Source organism: Lonchura striata, chromosome 3 (genome assembly GCF_046129695.1).
Source record: "Lonchura striata isolate bLonStr1 chromosome 3, bLonStr1.mat, whole genome shotgun sequence".
Classification (NCBI taxonomy): domain Eukaryota; kingdom Metazoa; phylum Chordata; class Aves; order Passeriformes; family Estrildidae; genus Lonchura; species Lonchura striata.
Genome location: NC_134605.1, coordinates 47127503 through 47149998, shown reverse-complemented (window position 1 = coordinate 47149998; position 22496 = coordinate 47127503). Strand labels below are relative to the sequence as shown.

At 36.1% G+C, this 22496-nt stretch overlaps 1 protein-coding gene across 3 annotated transcripts in view; it reads right to left on the bottom strand.

Moving 5' to 3' along the window:
- FMN2 (formin 2) overlaps positions 1-22047 on the bottom strand; it is a 160365-nt gene extending 138318 nt beyond the window's left edge. For 2 of the 3 annotated variants that reach the window (XM_077782126.1, XM_077782125.1), the window contains exons 1-2: positions 20244-22046; positions 4820-4986 (exon numbers count right to left, since the gene is read on the bottom strand). In XM_077782126.1, the coding sequence (XP_077638252.1) occupies positions 4820-4986; positions 20244-21807 (1731 nt within the window). In that variant the 5' untranslated portion in view covers positions 21808-22046. Of the gene's footprint in view, positions 1-4819; positions 4987-20243 lie in introns of all 3 variants that reach the window. The other variant, XM_077782124.1, reaches the window with a different exon arrangement.
- Positions 22048-22496: the final 449 nt, after the last annotated feature.

Sequence of the window (22496 nt, the reverse complement as noted above, 5' to 3'; positions counted from 1 at the left end):
AGCTTCTTCTTTGTTATGAATATTTTTAATTCTAATGCAAATATTTATAGTTTATACACAATACTGATGGCTTGCTGAAGATAGTTATCTTATACCTTTGGTGATTTTTAAGAGAGGACCTAAGCAGATGAGATCTCTACTTATTAAAAACTGTGATCCTCCAACAGGAAGGAAAATCTTGCCTGTTGCTACATTCTTGCCAAAGACGCACCCTTTAGACATGTCAATTTCAGGATTATTTTACTCTACTAAGATAATATAATGAGGTACCGTGCTAAAAAGCTTAAGACTACAGCTGCAATACATGTAGGAAGGCAGGTAGCTCTCACAGTGACGAGTGAGAAGACAACGGGCTCAAGCTGCACCAGGGGAGGTTTAGATTGGGTATAAGGCAAGATTTCTTCATTGAAAGGGTAGTTAGGCATTGAACAGGCTGCCCAGGGAAGTGGTGGGATTGCCATACCTGGAAGTGTTCAAAAGGAATGTGGGTGTGGCACTCGAGAATATGCTTTTAATGGTGGACATGGTGGTGCTGGGCTAAAAGTTGGACTTGATGATTTTAGAGGTCTTCACCAACCCTAACAATTCTATAATTCTATGGTTTATGAATGGAAGACTTTTTAACAAGGCATGAATGTCTCGCATATCATTCACTCAGAAGATACTTTAATTTGGATCTTTGATTTTGATTTAATTTGATCTTTAATTTAATTTTAATTTGAATCTTTAGAAATCCTCTTGAATAACTCACAACTGCTACAAAGGGAAAAATTTAAAAGGCAATAGCTATTCTGTATGCTTTTACTAATCTAAGTTGCCTATTTACTTGCTTGACTTTATTTCTTAGTTAAACTCTGTTTTTATTTTATAAAATATTAGGAGAAGCATGAAAGATAGCCTGATGAGTAAGTTGTCATGACATAAATGAAGCAATAATTCGCAGCCCCCCCTTGCAAATGGGAAACTAACAGCAAGGCAACATATGTCTAGACAGAGAACCTGCCACTGAACATTTAAGATGTTCTTTACACTGTAAGAGTAGGTAGGAAGAGCTATAACAAAAGCTTCCACTGCTTCTCAGTAGCCAAATCTTAAAACCAACAACCCTTGTCTATTTATGTTACTTTAAAGCTTTGTTCAACTTGTCTTTTTCAGCCTAATCTTTTATTCTGGGCAACTGCCATCAGCTGTTTCAAAAGAAATAATTGATAAAACAGGCCAAGGCTGAACATGCGAGTTTTCTCATAAGTTTTTAAAACAGTTCTAAAATTTCTGTCCTTTGGGGTAATTTGATAAAAAGTTCAGAGATACTTCATGAACATGTCATGTCCAATCATCATTAAAATCTATCCAAAGACCTGAGTAATATATAAGCATTTGGGAACTGGACACTATCCTCAGCATAAATGTGGTGACAGCTGTTAATTCTCTGAAGATTTGTGCTCCAATTTGGCATTTGTTGATCCATCATGTTTGCCATATATGAAAAAAGGAGTAAGCATCACATCCACAAACCGTAATGTACACCAGAGACACAAGTGCCAAGAAGTTAAATGAAACTGGATTCTAGGAGCCATTATAAAACTAGCCCAAGAAACTAAGAGCTGTGAAAGTTGTCTTTCTTTTTAATGTGCTGCTTAATTTCAGCCAGACAAAGGGGAAGAGAAAGAAATAGGATCCAAAAAGAAATCAAAAAGAGGGCATGAACTATTTTTTAATGGCCTATAGTGAAGCCTGGAATATCTTGGGAGAAAAAAGCAAACCAGATCTCTTGCATTACTGGAAAAACAGACAAAAGATTTGGACAAACATTTCTAAGACAGGGAGACGTAGAGGTGACCAGCAGGAATGAATAATAAAGAAAATAAGAATATAATCAAAATGTATAATCGCAAACATTTAAAGAGATTTTAGCATTAGCCATGTTAAATTAAATTCACTAGAGGCCATCCAGAAAAGGGGATCAGAGTGAGAGAATAGGACTTTTAAATAATCTGTTTATATTCATCTCAAGCCATGAGCAATAGATCATAGAGTGAACAAAACTTACTGAATTGTTTTTATAAACTGTAACCTAACATCTTCAAAAAATAAAGTCTGTGGCACCACACTTAAGTAAAAAGAGAATAATGGATTTTAATCAATTAAAAAAATAGTACTTTAAAGTTCAGAAATACAAGGGATAAGTCACAAAAGGAGAACAGGATTCAAAGACTGGTTTCAGTGGAAAAAGTGTTGGAAATTCTGAAAAAAAAAGTTTCTGAAAGAGTGATCTAAGAGACTTTACAAGCACCAGACTAAGATGAAAATCAAGATAGCCAAGAAGTAACACTAAGGAGCAGGCAAGCACCTTTGTGAAGAAGGAAGGAAGGCCAACAAGGTGGCAGGGGACCAGGACAGGGCTACAGGAGCTTTGCTGATGGCAGTTTCAGCTAAGTGAAAAGAACATCAGCCAAATTGGAGGAACTCCAAAATTGAACTAGGGGTCTGATGAACTCAGAGATGAACTAAGAATATGGGTCTGGCTCTGCTCCTTATTTTGGAGTAAGGTCAGAGAAGATATACCTCTTAATTCTAGATGGGTGAAATTCAGGTATTAAGGCTAGTCCTTAATTAAGTCCTGATTCTTATGTCTTTAAAATAAACTGTTAGATTAACATTAAAGTTTTGCTCTAATGAATTTTAAAAATACAAACAAAGAAAAATGTGAATAGGAAAAAAAACCCAAAGTACAAACATGGAGGGAAATGCAAGAGAAGACACGACTAACCAACCTTACATATCCTTTTAAAAGTAATATTCAGCATCACCATAATGTTTTTCAAGCTAATTTAAAAATATTTAATGTTTAAAATGTTTAATTGTTATGTTAAACACAACAATTAGCATTTATTTCTGTAAAATACTTTAGATTTACTCTAAGAAACAAGGAGATGCACAGTTTTCAAGTTTTCAGCCATGACAATTTATAATGCAAGTTCTAGATATTTTTGTTTTGGAGAACGTGTAATGCATAAACTGATAGGTGTTCCTGTACTGTCCTTGGTCACCAAGGCTGGAGTAGAAACATATGCCAAAACTCAGCATCAGCAGCTCTCAGCTCTGAACCACGTGGAATTCAATTATGAGGTCTGGTGTTCAAGAGAGCTGTATGCTCCTTTGAAGTATGATGAGCTACTGGTTACATAACAGAGCCATACACTACTTCTGTTATTGCTTTACCAGGAGTGTAATCTATTTAGGGGATTTATACAGAAAAATAGTCACAGAAGCTGTGATATCTGTGGCTTACTAATAGAGCCAAATTAAGATCACTGCTAATCCAGCAACATCTTAAATTTTTGACCTTGACAGATGGGTGATGTGGCACTAGGCTACTACTATGTACCTCCTTTTCAATGTGTTAAACAAAAGATAACCAAAATATCTTACTCAGAAAAAGCATGGTATATCAATTTAAAAAAAGAGTATTTTCCATTTCTTTGCAAACTTTGAATTTGATAAAACATCTATTTAGAATGCAAAGGAAGCTTTTTAAAAATATTGTATTCAATAATCTAAAGGGGATTGCTGAATATATGGTAACAGCAGAGAAGTGGAAAATACTACCTGACTCTTTTAAACAACCTGAAAAATAAGAAGCTTGTCTTTTCCAGTAACTTTTATCAGCATATTTTACCATAAGCACTTTCAAATGCTGTGTGATTTTAAGTTGCCTGAGTAACCCCAGTTTCATATTTAAACTGCATTTTTCAATTAATTTCATAAACCACTGAAAAAAATGTTTTAAGTGTTGCATCTTAAAGAAAAACAAACAGTAACACCAAAGTCAAAATATAAACATATAATATTGTTTGAGAACTTTGTAGATCAACTGGGTTATTTAGGAAAGCTTGTATAAGAATTCATTGGAGAAAAAATATTCTTGCAGTTTTCCCTTTTCCAGTTGTGTTAAACTATTCTTCAGGAAAGATGAGAAAGATTTAAAGAGTTAAGAAGTAATTATGTTCTCTCATATCTATACCAATCCTTTTTTGATTGTCTGTAACCAAACTTCAGCTTAATGTGTAGAGTAGGGATGATCCTATCTACTTAATGTCTTGCTGATATAGTTAATATTTGTATACTATTTTGAAGCTAATTGGTAGAGAGAAAAACCCTAATCATCTTTAGCCACATAAAGCAGTACAAAGCACCATAAGTTACTAGAAGATCCTAATGTTGAATTCATTATCCAAGAGAAAGAAAAAGGATGTAAGGTTATGTCTACACCCAGGTTTGTAACAGTAGGCAACCACCCGGCCAGATAGCCCACAGGTACAGATAACACTGTAGCTGGAATGTCAGCATATTTGCATAAACCCCTGTATTATTTTGTATCAAAAGTATTTTCAGGGGGAAAAAAACCAACAACAACAAAAAACCCAACAACTTAGTATAGGCATCTAGTTTGTGTTCTGTAAAATTTTGTGACATGCTGTTTTATGTTTTTCCTTTGACTTATATTTTTTTAGGTGAAGCAGCTATTGATGGAAATCTTGGTAGTCAGAGTGCCTTGATTCAAAGAAAACAACCATGAAAACTGAAGATGAAGAACAGGCTAAGATAATGACTTTAAATTTATGAAATCAAGTTATAGAAGAACATGCTCATGTGGATACAAAAGTGTACATACCTTAGCAGAGAAAAACAGCTGGTCACTTTCCTAAGGGCAATTTTCATTAAAATGACAAACCAAATTCTTTCAGGAGGGAAAAACTATTAGGAAACCATGTCCTGCTTCACCAAAGAGGCAAAAGATGAGTTTTTCAGTACTTACATCAAATGTGGGTGTGCTTTGCTTGGCACTCTGGTTACATGGCTCTCTGAAGCAGTCAGTGAATGGAAGCAAAAGACCCATTGCAATAATGCGAGAACAGAATTTTTCTGCTTCTTCTTGTGGTGCATTTTCCTGCTGGCTGAAGAGCTTTTCCAGCAGAGTTCGGCCTGCCAGAGTGATGAGAGAGCAATAAAAATTTGTAGTTATGTGCAGGACGCAAGTATTTAGACATTATTATGTGCATTGAAAATCTGAATCATTAGAAGTAAAAAATATTAGATATTCTTAAAAATTTATCTGATAGTAAGTCTTTGATAGAAAATATTTCTACATAAGATCTTAAGTGATCTGAAGCCTGATTAATTAGGATCAAGAAATTTTTTTTAAAAATATATGTATATATTATATGTGCCAGCTCCACTGTGAAGTAGGAACAAAAACCATGAGTAATTATAGCATCAATTTCCTATACAATTGTTCTGAAGGGAAAATCAAGATATTAGCAAGAGATGAAACAAGTTCTTCCAAAGATGTCACACAAAATTAGTACGGAGTCTATCCTGTTAACTTCTGCCATGAGCCTTTGTTTCTTGAAACATAAAATTGTCATAGTTTTGAGAACTTTTGCTGTGTTTCTTTGGAAAAGCTCTCAGTAAAAGAATAGTAACAAAAAACTCTCATAACTATTCTGTGTAAAATTGTATCATATACAGCTCCAGAGTGGTGGAGTGCTCCAAACTAATGTGCAGTGTCACAAGCAGCAATTCAGAGAAGTAAAGTTTATAAAGAGCAAGAAGATACTTATTCCTCTTATAGGGCCAGATTTCTTGATCAAAGTTTTTTCTATTGTTATCCAACCATAAAATGAAAGGAAAGCATATGTTATATAATGTATAAGAGGAGGAAATCTTAGTTTAAGATATGACAATGCTTTGTGAGTTTAGCCAGAAATAGAGTATAAAAATTAGTTACATATGCAGGTTGCAATAAAATCTACATGGTAAGAATATTAAACTCTAAAATGTCAGATGTATTAAGACGCCAATGTTTAGATTCACATGATATGGAAAAAGAGATGAAATAGATCTACTGAAAGAGAAAAGACAAACGGAATAATAAAGTTAATTGCATGTTTGAATAAAAACTAGCTGGGAATACAGCTTGTACCTAGGTAAGTTTCTATAGCCTGTCTTTCCACCCACTCATTCAAAGCCAAAAGTATTTAAATAAAAAACGAAAACCAAAACTGTCTTAAGAAAGCATTTTAGTGTAATTTAGTATAATAACAATAAAATTGATAATTATAATTCTACTGGTTTTTACATGCAAGATTTCTGGTTGAACATTGACTTTATTCAAAATGCAAAATTTCCCAAGCTTTCTGAACATACTAAAAAGATTTTTCTTTTAAACATCTGGAAGCAGTTTTAAAAGGATACTGTAAGTCATTTTTGGCCAGAAGTTTCTGTAATATTTTAATTTCATGCGGCAATGCACTCTAAAATAAAAAAATGCATTAAAATGTTGGAAGTTGTTTCTAAGATTTTCTTATCCACATCTAACAATCTGATAATTACCTGATTATTAGTCCAAGTTTGCTAGCCCTATATTAGACAAAATACAATACATCCAAGGGAATAAAACATGAGATAAGCTATGAGATAAACTTGTACAAGACATAAATTTTGTTACCTTTGCCAGCTAGTTTACCTCTATTCTTTAGCCACACCATCTAAAAAGCAATGCCAACAAAACTGCATAGTCAGCATATCCCTCTATCAGAGTTCAGCTGTTAATTCTTTAAAATCATTTATTAGTTCAAGGCATCCTTCTTGCTGGCCACAGAGGATCACTTTGCTCACACCCAGAAAGAATTATATAAGAAAATTGCACATTTCTGCATGCTATGTTATATAGTAGCCTGTCATCCATGACTACTGAATGTCAGTTCATAGATTTACTTTCCCCCCCCCCCGCCGTACATTTCAACATTTAAATAATCTTGTCATGTTTAGAGAGTCTTCTTGTGCTTATGCAGAACCAGAATCACCCCTTCCTTTTGCTTTGGCCTAATTAGCAGCTAAAATATCTGTAAATTACAAAACAGGATATGAAGCTTCCCCCTCTTAATTCACCCAGTCATTTGCTAATCTTTATAGCGTTTAACTGTCTTGCTCAAGTTCAAATACATTGCTCAGCATCTTAATTGCTATTCATTTGGAGTTAAATTTTCATAGTAGTTTTTAAATATTTTCTAAAAACTTTATTATTCAAACAACAGAAAATAAGTATATGTAAAACAGAAAAATAAGAAAAATAAACCAGAAAAATAAACCAGAAAATAAGTATATGTGTAAAAAAAGTCATTAACGAATTTAATTAATTCAGATGACAGTAAGAGAAGTTATATAATTTTGTCCACCTGAGCACGTAGTCTTGGAATAAATAGGATAGTAAAAATTATTTAATTATATTAGGAAGTGCTTCTTAAGCTAGAAGAATCAACAATTTGATTTAAACTGATTTCAGGCTAAATTTCAGTCAACTAGTAGTTCAAGATTGTAAACAAGTAGTTCAGTCAATTGTAGTTTAAGATTTTGAACTACAATTGTACATTGTTAGTTTATAAATAAAACGCAGCAGCAACAGCTTTTGGCCTCAGACACCTTAATCATTCATGAGGTAATTACATGAAGTTATACCTTCTGGAGGTGAAAATGTTTGCAAATAATCTGGAATAATTAAATGGTGAATAATTTGATAATTATTAGATGATCAGCTGATTTCTGCTATGGGTTTAAATGAAATAGCAAAAAATTGCTCTTGACTGCCTTTACCTGCCATGAAAACAGTAAAAATTAAAAGCAAGGTCTCTGAGATCTCTTTTTTCCCTGAAGAGGTTAAATTACCACTGTTCATGTTTTAAACATTTATTCCTAGAAATCCCAGGTCATGAAGTTCTTGAACCCAATTCTTACCTTTCCCCTAATTATTTTCGCAAGGCGTGGGAAGCATACTAAATTTAGACTTAGACAAGAACTTCAGTTTTAGATCAAATAAGTATTCTGAGGACCCTGTCAAAGATCTTCAGCAAGTAAGATGACTATAAACTCGGAAGATAATTTTTAGGAGATTACAATAACTTATTAAACCCCAGTGAAGGATAAAAAGACTTTTATTCTGTTGCAAAGGATTACACAATTAAATCAACTAAAAGAATGGGAACATGTGATTAAGTCTGGAAGTATCATGTGTTCTGGCCTTCTGTGTATATTTTGCTATAATTTTTCTACTGTGACTCATGCAGAATTATCTGGCCCAGTGTTGAAGTTTCTTGTTCTCCACCTTTATATGACTTGCCTCTTTCCCCTATTCCCATGAAGATGAAGCACTACTGATTTTGTCTCCTCCACTATGACATAACAGGTACTTATCCAATGCCTATGATCAAGAATTGAACACCACTGTTCCTGAAAGCCCCCTATGTAGAATATGTAATCTATTCACTACTGAATGAAAATTCACATGTTCCCGTTGGTTTCCATTCATACTGTCTTCCTATATGAAAAAAATATGGGTAAAAGAGTGTCCAGTATTGTCCACAGAGAAATACAAGCAAACCCTTACTCAATTAATTCACCTTATAGATCTTTGATATGCTCAAAAGACTGGCCTTTCAAAGAGCTACAATGTGAGAAAAAAAATCCTTAAGAAGCAGCAAAATCATAAAAATGTTGTTAGGTTTGAATTTGCTTAATTATCAAGGGGAAGAAGAGACATGAATGGAAGTGAAAATAGGAAGAAAACTGGAGTTATACTGCAAACACACACACATGCACTGAGGCACTGTGCTGCAGCAGAACTTGCAATAATGCTTCCCTGAGGATCTTGCTGTTATAACCTCACATTTATATTTAAAGATGTTCTTCTATCCTCCTTATGCTGGATTTGCAAAAGCCCGGAAGCACGGCTGTCAGTGAGCTGAGACTAATGATCAAAATACATTAAACTCCAAAAGCTCCCCCTTCTGCCAGTCTCAGTGACTGTCTCTCCAAAAAACCAGAGCACTACACCACACTTTCACCATTAACACAGCAGCTGCCTCAGTACATCTTAACCTACACACACACTGGAGACAGACTTTCCATTTTTATTCTTCCCAATGCAGAGTGAATATAACACCAGTTCTGAACACCCTATTTAGTCCCCTCAAGATCTAACATGGCTTGTGCACATACTGCTCACATCTTCAAAAGCTGAAATCTGCTGGCTTCCTTTTCCCCAGTTTACTCCTCCTTTTGTCCATTTTAGTACGATCAAAAATGCTCACACAGCAAAGTGATTTCATAAGCTTTGCAACCAAATGTTACATTGGCCTTGCTCTATTTTTGGGAGACAGAACAGGAAACAAAGGGAAAAGAAGAAGGAATAGACAAAATGGTTAATTTCCATTTACAATATTTTCTTTTAGTCTTGCAAAATCTGAAAAGACAATTGTAGTCTTCTTATGGCTTCTCATTCAGAAAGGATTTCAATTATGAAAATAGTTTTATAAACAAAGAAAAACAACAAACAAAAACACCCAAACTAAAAACAGAAAATAGGAGGGAAAAAGAAGAAACTGCATTCAAAAGTTAGGAAATGCTGCACTTCAGCTATCTGCTGTTCCATATTAGTCTAATTCCAATTCTTTATCTCCTTTTCTATGTATGCTGGCAGCAAGGTGGCAGGTAACTCAGGCCTCAGTCATCTGGCAAAGCACCTGAACAGTGCAGCACCAAACATGCCCCAGAGCACCAGAAGAGAGCAAACATGTCAGAGAGACAAAAATATTGCAAAGATGTTCATATTTTTAGCCAAGATAGCAATTGCAACTACATGTAATTGCTTAATTTTCAGTACATATTCACCCATGCATTGTATTTTCTCAAACGCTAAGGCAAAAGTTAAATGAATAATTTTTCAGGGCAAATCAATCACACTCCATTTTCACCTTTTGATGTTCAATGTATTTTACCAGGTCTCAAATATTTCAAGCACACTAATATTTGACCTCAATGATAAAAAGGTATTAAAGTTCTTTAATGTTTTTATTTATTTTGATAATATTTTAAAATTTCCAGTTTTTCACCTAACCTGTACCACTCAGCCTAAATAGAATGTGCAACACATGACTGCTAAGAAATAAAAGAGGTTTTCCAAGATGCAGATGTAACCTAGGGAATGAAACAGAAATTGGTATTCTCGCAACTTTTCTTCAAATAATAAGCTCAAGTACTGCATAAGTGAATATTAAATATGTATTTTTGCAGTATAAAAGAAGCAATTTAACTTCATGTGTTGTTTGCCTGAAGACTGACCTAGGAGATTATGTCCAAAATTCCAGGATTAGAAACTTCATTTATTGTTCTTTTTCGCTGTGGAATTTCTAATCCTCTTCTGATTTAGATTGGTAAACTGTTCTGTATTTCTCATCCCGGGAGGTTGCTTTAGCTGTTTTGGTTTTTTTTTTTATTTTTTTTAGGGATTGAATTTTTATTGACAGATACTTTCCTAAATTCATGTGACATATTTCTGACAGCCTGGTTACATAAAACATGGAAAACCTAGTATGCAATAGGCCTCCACACAATATTGTTTTGTAACCAAAAAAAAAAAAAAAAAAAGCTTCTGCTTTGAATAAACACAAAATAAAATACATTTTAAGTCTAAAATTTCTAGGCAACATAAACTTTAAATATAACAAAATTGGCCAAGGTCTAGGGTTAGGGCACACATTGCTATAATACTGTCAAATATATTTCCTTTTGTTCTTGTTATCTGTGTAATAGTTGATCTCTGCTGCACTGATTGTATACAAGCCTGTGTTTCTAAGGGGAGTAAAAAACCCCACAGATGTTGTATATTGATATCTTTATATATTTATACTGTATATTATCATATTATACATAAAATATATTTTAAAATATTTATATTTTAGTATTTAGAACATTAATAAAGTAGGGATATGTGGAAATACCAGAAAAGATTGTCTTTCCTTCTCTGACATTCTGCCTCCAGATTTCCTGGCTGTGTTCATATGGATGTTATGAACTAAACCCACACATCATTTTAAATTCAGAAGTCAAAGTAGAAAACCTGTCTAAGCCTGGGAATTAAGAAAAAGATATATTAATATTATCTCCCTCATTCCCACAGTTTTCTATGGTTGCCTAACCACAGTTTCAAAGTCAGAAATATCTATTTATTAAATTACAGAGAAAAATGCATTGATTTAATAGATTCAGACACTATTCAAACAACTAGAAAAAAACTATCAATTATTAATTTTACATTTCTCAGTCCTGTACTTGATTGTCACAATAAGCACTATGCTTTACTTTTGCCAAGTTGTCTGAATTTCTTGGCATCTCAATCTTACTCCTTTTACAATGTCCTATCTCTAATAGTATCTTTGTTTAGTATTAAAAATTTTCTGTGTAACTCTTCACTAGCTCTAAGGATAGACCAGAGTACATCAACTCCTGTGCAACTCAAGCAAGTTTTTTTTTTTCCTCCTTTATTTTAGCTTTATATTTATCACTAAAAATTTAAACCGATTCTGGGTTGTACTTTAATAAGTGCATAAACTGAGATTTCAACTCAGCTAAGGACAAACAACATATTACACAGAAAGAGTATCACAATGCTAGCAGCTTCAAGTGCTGGAGACACCTCAAAGAGAGATAAGGAATAAATCTGCATGAGCCCTTAGGGAAGCAAGGGCATTAGCTGCTACTGGAAGAGAATCCTGCTTCTGCTCCCAGGTGCATGCAGGGCAAAAGTAGCACCTCAGCAAAATGACCCTGAAATTCTTCCAGAAATGCCCCGATGGAAAAAGCACAGGACAAAATTTGAAAAAAGGATTCTCCAAAATTAAAGGTGAAAAAGAGAGATCACTGAATTAAGGAAGTAAAAATTTACCCCAGAAATGATGTTACAGTTTTCTAAAAAACTGCATCTCTTACTTGATCTATAGGTTTCCTTGACTGAACCAAGCAGCTGCATTTTAAAACAATTTTTCATTTGTGCTTTGAGACACGACAACACCACAAGTTTAACATATAATCCAGTGGTCTGTTGTAAGATTACTTAAACAGACACCATATTTCCACAAATCATGCTAGAAAGCATGTGAAAATCTAATTAATGCAACCTTCATCACGATGAATGAAAACCTAAGGTCAGTTCAGTTCCTAATTTTGAAATTTTGAAAAATTTACTTAGTAGTGAAAATATCAAGTCCTACCAGTGCTATAGTCAGGACAAAGGTCTACATAATTGTGTTAATTATGTAAAAAATTTCCACAGCCTGACGGAGCTCATCAATCACAACACTATGGGGGAGCAGGCCAAAATGACACAGTTCCTCTGGTGGCAGTGAAGTAACATGACTGAGTTCCTTCTCTAAAATCACCAGGACTTTTCTTCTTTGGATAAATGATTTGCAGTGTACAGAAATGCAGATGAATGCCTTCCTACCACTCTTGTGTTGTCTAGAAAGCAGCTGTAAATAAAATGCTATTAATGTAGTCTGATATTTACTAAAATCATGTTGCATTTTGTTGTTTTTCTTTACCCTTTTGTCATATACTTAACAGTTAATTATATCTTATCATTTCCTCCTTCAAAATTTGTTCTAAAGACTTGCTTGCTGCTGCAGTGAAAAACAAGATAAAATTGGCTTGATTATTTGCAACAACAATATTACTTTTTATAAAAAGCAGGTATCATAGCTTGCCATTACTAGAGTTTCAAAATATATTGAAATATTTGTGATAGACTGTCACAGTGCTTTCAGCATTCTTCCAGATTAGCAACTCTGTCTCCCTAACATGAATATAAGCTCTTTGAAATTTTGCTTCCATGGTGACTAAGACTTTACACCTTTCTCCCACAGTGAATTTTCTTACATATGACATATGTAAAACAGGATAAACTGAGACAGAATATTAAACTATTCTTTTATCCCTACCTTTTGCTATATGTCATTTGTTAATGTCATTTAGTGACATATACAGGAAGAAGAACACCTCTTTCAGAAGTTTTCATATAATAACTTTCAGAAACTGAAGATTTTAAAATTATTTTAAATACCAGAAAATTCTCCAATTATGATATAGCAGTGGCACAGAGTACAAAATATCTTTCTAAAGATATCAACAAGATGTCTCCCTACCCCAACATTAAATGACATGTCTCCTTCCACATGATTTCTCTTCAGGTTCTAATGCAGTATCATTGCACCCTACAGAGCTACATTTATAAAACTTCCCTAATTATACCAACTTATTATGAAGGAGAAGCTATACGTGTCTCTACAAAATCTTTTAGGCACCATATGTATCTTTGGCAAATTTCATATTGTGTTTTCCAGGTACTTAGTCTCCTCTCAGCAAGTATTTAATTCTGTCTCTTTACCCTTTTAGTTTCTGTGGTGATTTGTGATGTGAAGGCAGTAGTCTGTGCCAGGTTCTCACAGACTGCTGGAAAGCCACAATTCTTTCTGTCTAGCTCTTTTAAAGTAAGAAGCTCCTCTGATGTCTTTTTGGTCATCTATTACTAACAGCATCTTTTGTCAGTCCAAGCTGATACACGCTATTCCTTACAACCCAATTTTGTAAAACATTGTCCCCAATGGTTTGACATTTTATTCCACATTCAGTGCAGCCTATCCTATCTCTACCTTAGTAGTAAATTCTCAAGCTCAAGCAGCCAAAAGTCACAAGACACAACTGAACTCAACCAAACTAGGTGGTCTTTAAAGTGGGACACAAATAACACATTTCTTTCAACCTACTCATTAGCTCCCAGCCATGCCTAGCTTTCTTTCCCCTCCATGACCTGTGTTCCTAAGGCCTACCAATCTCACACTTTAATAACTGCTTTTTAATATTTATCAAGATGTACAAAAGCTTTTCTTTGTATCCATAAAAAAAACAACAGATGGTGAAAGGGCAAAAGCAGAAAGCTAGAACTACATTCCACAAAAACAAAAAACTAGACATGCACATCTATGTATTTGTGCAGATATGTTCATCTAGACTTCATTTGAAGGAAACCTAGAAACACAACTCCCTTGCTAGAACTGGGGCTTTATGTTCTTTCACTGATGTAATCAAATATTTCCTTCAACAATTTCTCTGCATAAATTATTTCTTGACTCTTTGCATGACAAAATAACACTTGGATACACAACATCTTTTATGAGGGCTTTTTTTTTTCTTTATGAAAATTCCCTTTTCTTCCATAACTTTTAAGATGTGTTAATGTAGACAGTTATTGTGATACTACAGCATAGATTTCTTTTTTACAGTGATTTTTTTCCTTATCAGTGAAAGGAAGAAGATAGTATGTACCAGGGAAAAAGAAACACCTGTCCTATCTCTGTATCTTCAAGGGACATCTGAGACAGATCTTCTCAGCATCAAATGAACTCTAGAATGAAAGGTGCCTTCTGTAATTAGTTCCACAGTAAAGTTATCTGTGTTTTCTCCTGATTCAAATTCACACCAGGTTCAGAGCTCTGGCATTGGTGATAACTTTTATATAGATCCCAAGACCAAAAAATTCATACTTATACTGACAGATAAAAATGTCTCAGTAAATCTAATTTGTGACTAGGCTTTCCTGTCACTACTTAGCTATATATGTCAAGATGTCAAAAAGATAAAATTGTCAATTTTTATCTACTTCTTCTGTATTTAGTGTTTACACTTAGCTTTATGCATACTAGGATTTATTTTTACAACTGTTGATGTTTGCACACGCAATCTCATAACCCCTTCTTACTGTTGCAAAACTGCTAACTTAATGGCTCTACTGCTGTGCAACTACAGATGAAAGAAGTCATGGTCAGTATTTAGCTGAGAATAAACCAAGGTTTAGCATCAGAAAATATAACTCACTTCCTGGTTAGAAAGCCTAGCTATTTCCATCAGTGTGAAGATAAAATTCTGGATAGCAGCAACATGGAAATAAAAGAAGGAACAGTCCTTTTTTCACTCAAAGTAAAAAAGCCCACCTTGTTGTCCCTAATTTTCTTTACATGGACTTAAATGTAGGAATGCAGGAAGCTGCTGTTGCTTAGAGAAAATAGTAGCTCCTGAACCAACTTTGCTGCCTTTTCTAAAGCATTTAATGAAATGCAACTAGCCTTCTATTATCATATCAAGAGGCAGCGATGAAGTGACACAATGTCAAGTCCTAACATCTGTCCATCACTTTCCTGTCACAGCTTTTTGCTTTTGCCCTGTTCCCTTTGTACCAACTCACCCCATTCCCAAAAAAAAACCAAAAAAACAAAAAACAACTGCTTGCATAAAAGTAAGTTTCTGGAAACTTACAGTCCAGCTAAGTGCTACAGAATGATGTTTTTGAATGTACCTAAAAATAACCAGAGCTGCAGTCACCCACACCTACACATATATGGTTCATCACCACTACTCCTTATGTAAGCTGAAATTTTGGCAGAGGTAGTTCATAAGGAATACACTTGGCCATATCCTGAGCTTGATTAAAGCACTAAACAAACAAAATATCTTGGGTAATTAGTATTTCAGTAGTTTTATATCACCATTATTCACATTAAAACTTAATCCTTCATATACAGTCAGCATAAAATATCCCTAGAGTTGCCTTTGAAATCCAAGGGCCTTTTTCCTTGGAACAGCACAGGAAAAAAAAAGGCCCGTTTCAATAAATAGTTTGGGTGTTTTTTTTTTTTTTCCTACAAATAAGTCCTACAAACAGTTGTTTTTATTTTTTTTTTTTTAACAGACCAATTGACATTCCACCCCTCAGCCCCCTGAATTATCAGGCTAGCCCAGAGATCTGAGGCTTTGAGGGGAGGAATATCAGGAGATGGCAAAGATTTCCAAAAGAGGCTCTTACCCCTATATATGTTGGTGCAGCTCTCTTTATTCTGTGATGTCCATGGGGGGAGCAGGGCAAAAGAGAATGAACAGGATATGTCAGGGGTTTATCTAGGCTTTGGACAGGGAGGGCTTCTCTGGCTCTGCACCAACCCTTTCGGGGCAGGAAGGAGGGGTCCAGTGTTATCTTGATCAGAGTCACAGGGTCCCGGGAAAGGGGGAACAGAGTGCCCATGAGCACACTGTAACAACCAGTCATGCTGCAAGCTATTAAAAATACATGCATATTTTAAAAATAATAAAGCACAATTAGATACAAGAAATATAATCAAACTGAACGTCCACATAATTATTCCCACTGGAATAATCCACTGCTCATTTCACAGAAATGAAGTCACTGAAGCACACAACGCCCTTGAATGGCCAGTTCCAGACACATGCCTTGTGTGACAGATATTCTAGAGGTACTGTCTCAGAACCAAGTAGAGATACACAGACTTCAGCTATAAATTGTCCCTTTTCCTTCCCCCCTTTGCACCCCAAAAAAGACCATGAAACAACCAAGACCACACATTTCTACTCCAGACATGTCAGGCTGCCACTCATACCTCAGAATGTGGTTGCCCAATAGATAGACCAAATCAATCTCATGACCAAAACCTGCTACTCCCAATGAAGTTCTAGATAAAGATCAAAGTATTAATCATGAGATCCCATCAAAACAAGCCTATGGCAGCACTCAATTCCAGTGAAATTACTCATGTTGCTCCAAATCTCATATTGCAGTGCTGGCACAGTAACATTAAAGAAACTTATCAGCACTCAGCAGTCTTTCAGTAACATATCGCAGCCCACTTTCAAACACATTTTAGTACAGTTGAAGTGCAGTATTAGTTATCCCTTCGCCCCAAGTTTTGTGTGTACTAGGTAAAAAGAGGAGGACCTTTCCCTTCAGACGCTAGCAGCACTCAGCGTATCGTGTGATCACATACCACATGGAGGGTGGCTGCTGGGCAGCTCCCTTAGCTAGAGGAGGCTACACCCCATCTGATAAAAGAATCATCTGTTTTACTGCAAACAAACATCAGTAGTGAGACAGCAAACCATAAGTAATCTTGAATAACATCTGCATGATAAGCAGTCAGGATGCCAACAGATACAAATCCATATTGTGTGCAGCATCACATGAATCAAAGAGCTTTTTTTTTAAAAAAGCCTTTAAAAAAGCATTTAAAAAGACCACTTTATGTCTCAGAAACAAACTTTCATCCAACTTTTTCAAGTTTTCCCATACTTATCTTTACTAAACCTATGCATATTCCTGCAGGCACTGCAATTGCAAGTGGGAAGACAGCATTAACACAGTACAGTGGTAGAAATCAGCAGACATGAATACACAAGCACAGCACTGGCTTCAGGTTTTGTTTTATGGTAACCAAGGCTTTTTGGTTTTCTCCTCTTTACAGATAGAGCAGAAAAAAAAAAATCTCTGGAGAAAAATTAAAATATAAATTATCTGTTTGAAATAGCTTCATGCAGCAAGTGTATTACAACCAGTCAACAGTGATTAGGAGGGGCATGGGTTTGTCTGAGTCAAGTTTAATTACCATCTGGGGCAGCTGATGGGACTCATTCAATTTATGTAAAAGATACCCTTATTAGCTCCTCTGCAATCCTTGCACCTCAAATTAGTGCAAGAATGAAATCCTTTTTACTAAATCTATCTATAGGTGCATTCATTTCAGTTATGTTCACGTTTGGAAACATCAGTTTCATTTTCCCACCAAGATACTCTCTTCACATTAGTGCAAATTATTCACTCCCACATACCAAAGTGAGAGAACCAACTCTTATTGAGCTCTTGTTCTCCTGGGACCATGATATAAAAACCATGGCTCCACCATGCATTGGGTAATCTAGAACTTGTAATCACTGTCACTACAAATTCAAATACAGCTGTCCACATAAAATGTGAAAGAGATTCAAGGCCTGAATTACAAAATGCCCTTAAACTTGTCCATACCACTTTTTAAAGAAATGCATAGAATTCAAAATACTGTACTTTCCTTCTTATATAAAGCAAAATTAAAATATGCAAAGTCTCTGCCATTCAAGTCCTTGGTTTCCATCTAGATTTGACATTAAAGCAGTCTTAAAGGGCTCATATGCCTCTCTGTGAAGACCAAATGGCACACAGCCAAACCACAACATGGTGCAAAAGTAGGCCAATCATCTGCATAGAACCTGCTGTCATTGAAATCGATGATAAAGTGTTGTGGAATATTTTACTTGATTCCAGTTAGAAATGCAGAGCAACATTGCAGTCACTGCACAGCAAAATGGGATTTCATGCTGTAGGCAAGAAGCTGTTTTTGATTGGTTTTGCTTTGTTTTTGTTTTTTGTAGGCTAGAGATATCACAGTATAAAGAATCTTATTTCTAAAACCCTGGTGTTAATCCCCAATTCAATATATCTCATGCACACAAGTGAAAAACAACATTTTTCACAAGTCATATAAAATTATAAGAAAATTATTTCTGTAATCATAGTTGGGGAGAATGGTTTATTTAAAGAGGCTTTTCTGCTCTTACAGCAATAGCAGTTTATGGAAATAGTAATGTGACATTTAATTTCCCTTTTTTATATACAGTAGTTGTTATTTTTAAATTCTCAATGAGTTTTAGCTTGCAAATACATTTTTTAAAACTATGAATGGCCAGAGATGAGCCATTTCCAGTTCCCTCACTTTAAGCTTTTCTGCATGAACTGAAAGATATAATTGTCCTCTACTTGTAAAGACAGCTGGTATGTACATGCAAATGAGGGTCACTGTAATTTCCATAAGAGATAGAACTACTGTTGCACTGGACACTGGCCCCTTCACAATAACAGTCTAAAGCAATGGTGGGAAAAAACACAAACCAAACCAAAAATTTTTTAAGTAAATCAATACCTTGTGAGGAAATGTGAAAAAGTCAGTTTCCTAGAAAATAGGTATCTAAAAAGAAGTATACCATATTCTTGAAGTTTGCCACATTCAGCTTGCCTCCATCATATCACCACCATAATGTCTAATTACGGTTGTGGCAATTAAAAAATTTCTAAGTTGTTTATAAGCTGTCAAATGTTAAAAAAAAAGAGTGTGCTTTTCATATGCTATACATCATATGCTATATATACTTCAAACTCAAAAAGTTTAGGCAGCATGTCCAAAATTCTCTAAGAAAGGGTGGAAGGGATTTAAAACAAACAAAAAGATTCAGCTCAGTTCACTGAGGGCTAGTCTCAGAGGGAACTGGCTTTTCTTTGTTAAAAACCTTGAATTCTGATTTTCTAGACTGAAATTGGGGATTTTAGTTCAAGGCTACTGAAGAATGAAAGCACTGTGATTTGAATCTAGAAAATAATTTTAGATATTTACTTCCTAAATCATACTTTTCTGTTTGATCTTCATAAAACCACAGAAAAAGATCACTCAATTTTTTGCTAAGACCTTGTGCACATGTATGGTTGCTGTGCTCATGCATCTAGAACTGACTTCATTCAAAAAAATCTGATTTTATCTAACAGCAGATGCTCTTAGGGTATGTTCTCTTAGTTCTACAGTTTTTCCTCAAGTGAAAAATATATGGAATATGTTGCCGAGTTTTCTCTGTACACATACCTCCTATGTGGCAGAAGTGTTCCTAAGTATGAATATATTACCTTTAGAAAGAAACTTCAGGTGAGGGGAAGAGAGAGAAAAAAAAAACCTCAGAGTGAAGGAAAATATAACTACCTACTTACACAACTTCATTTGTGAGCTTTCTAATCCCATGTCTTTGGGACAGGATACAAGCTGTCTAACAGGAAGGTAAAAGTTTACTGAATGAGTCACCTTATGTAGCCTGAGCAGCAGCATGTCACAGCTACCAAATCGTACAACCCCCACTTTCCCCGTTTTTGCTGCCTTTCAATACACTGACTTTTTTCTTCTCCTTCTTCCCCCTTCTGAAGAGGAAATTGGTTCCTTTCTGAAGTGCTGTCCATCTGTGCTAGCACAGCTTTTTCCTTTTTGTACTAAGCAAATTCTCATCATTGCCTCAGTCTAACACCAGGTGCAGCTCTCCTGTGTTTATATTACACTAGAACAGCACCTAGCACAAAAAAACCCCAAACAGGATCCTGGTCACAGAAAGCTTTGCATTTGAAAGCTCTGTTCATGCAGAGAGCTGATCTGCCTACAACAGTACAGCTTTTAGCATTTTTCAACAAGAATAATTTAAGACATTCAGCCTTTTCCTACAGGATGTAGACAAAGGAGACAAGTAGAAAGAAAAACTTCAAAGAGTTATGCACTTCCTTTACGGGCAGTACTGCCAGACTGATGAAATGTGACTGTGTTTGTAAGATCAGGCCTTGGATTGCAAGGCCAAAGTACTGCATGCAATGAATTTAAGTATTTTAAAAATATTTTCAAAGCTGTTGTGGAAAAAAAAAACCAAAACAACTCTTAATACATATCACTTACCTGAAAAGACATTGGGAAATGTCTCTGTAGAAGCCTGGACCCCTGAGGACTTTCTTGAATGAGTCAAAGGCACACTTTCTGTTTGAAATTTCTCTCTAAACCCCTTGTGCTCCAAGTAGTCTGCAGAGCTCACCTTCTCCGTTATCTCGCTTTTGTGATTAGACACCTCTTCTGTCCAGTCTGCAGAACGACTGAACAAACCTGCCAAACTAGCAGACCTCTTCTTCCTGATTGAGACTTTTTCCTTTTTGTGGAAGGACTCCTGCCTCCTTGTGAAAAGTGGGCTCTGGGATGGGGAGGGAGAAGGTGAATGGTTGGGAGAACTCAGTTGCCTAGTTGTGGTTTTGATGTAACAGGGGTTAATTAGATAGGGCTTAAAGCATCGGGAACCAAGTATCGGGCTGTCCGCTGTTCCTTCAGAGGACAAAATGCCATTTTTCATTTCTGTGGATAAACCATTACGCAGCTCCTCTTGACTGGCTGACAGAGTGTGTTTCCCTTCCTGAGTCTCAGCAGCATGATCACGGCCTGCATCTGAAATACCACCCTCTGTTACTGAGCCCTGAAAACCAACAGCCTGCACTTCAGTGATTTTAGCCTCAGCATCTGCCACTGGAGATGGAAAAGGTTCTGTGGAGCTGTGTGCCTGAGACCCATTTTCTCCTGCAGCTCTATTCAAACCATCTTGTTGTTCACAGGCTACAGCATCCACTTCAGCAATGGGCTGCTCCTCAATCAGTAGCTGACCTTCTTGTGTTTCAAATAAGCTGTTACCAGGAGAGCCTGTGCTGTTTACCGCTTCTTTCGGTTCCCGTTCAGTTGCACAGGAGATGGGAATGTTTTCCACGATTTCCGATACCGCTGGAAAAGCCCCCTCAGTGTCTGGGCTCCTCTCTTTGTCAGTGGTAGTTACTGAAAAAAAACGTTCAAAATCTAAGGAGGTTGCTTGAGAATTAGCCATGTGTCGGCCCATTGTTTTGGTGACGAGGTCCTCAGTTCCAATGTTAATTGCCCCCTGCTGCTGCTGCTGCTGCAGTCTAATAGCTTGCTGGATATCAGAAAGCAAATCCTCTTGTTCTGCGGCTGAATGGAAACTGTATATATCCGTATCAGAGCCAGAGCTGGTCCTTTGTCCATCCTGTGTCTCTGCAGCAGCTGGAACAGTTTCATTTCTGATTTCAAAATGTTCAACATCTGTGTCTGAGAGACCCCCTTCATCTGCAGAGATGCTTATATCGGGAGTTTTGGTTACAATTGAATGAGTACTGTCCAGCTCCCCAGGCTGCAAGGCCTGGCTTTCCAAAACATCCTCCCGGGAGCTGCTATTCCCATCTTTAGCCTTGGACAGATTTTTTCTGATCCTCAGATTTGAAAACACAGAGGGCCTGGAGTCCGACTTACCCTTCTTCTTACCCGATTCGCTTCCTTTTGCATGCTTCCCCAGTCCCCTTCTGCCTCCCGATACCTTCTTTGTGCCGTCCGTATCCTTGGGCCCAGAGGCATCTTCTCCTCCTTCTTGCACATCACCTGTATTTTTCTTTAGCTTCCCATCTTGATTCCCCATGATTTTTTGTAGAGCAGCACCTTTGACAATCAAGCCATCCTCCCGGATTTCATTCCTTTGGCCTGCTGGCAAGATCCCCTCTAGCGATCCAGGCTTGTTTGCAGGCGGCGGGGATGCAAGTGAAGCAAATGCTTGCTGTGCCTCTCTCCCATCTGCTGGAGCTGCCTTTTTGCATAATGTGCTGCTTGCACTGGGCTCCGCTGGGACATGCTCAGTACAGCACTGAGAGCTGCAGACAGCTCCTTCCAATGGCTGCTGCTCTTGGAGCTGCCTGCTCGCCGGGCTCCTGCTGCACTTTTCTTGCTTTAGGAAGGATTCTGTGAAATATGTTTCCTTTAGAAAAATCACTTCTTTTTCCACGGTTTTTATTGCCTGCATTGCAAGCTTAGCTTGTCACCAAATCATTTATGATTTCAGTACTTCTAGCTCCTGAAGGGAAAAAAGAGAAAGAATAAGTTAAAACAAGGTACTTTAATTGCTCTGTAACTGCTCAATAAATAAATGAACAAACTTAGAAAGAGAAATATTATGATTATTTAATAGTTTATAAGGTGCTTAAGCATATGCCGCTTTGACAGATTACACAATACCTCTGGTGATTTATATGCTTGCTTTTTAAAGGCCACCAAAACAATAGATAATTTTAAAAGAAGAGTCCTTCTCCTTTTAAAGTAGCTAAAATAAAGATA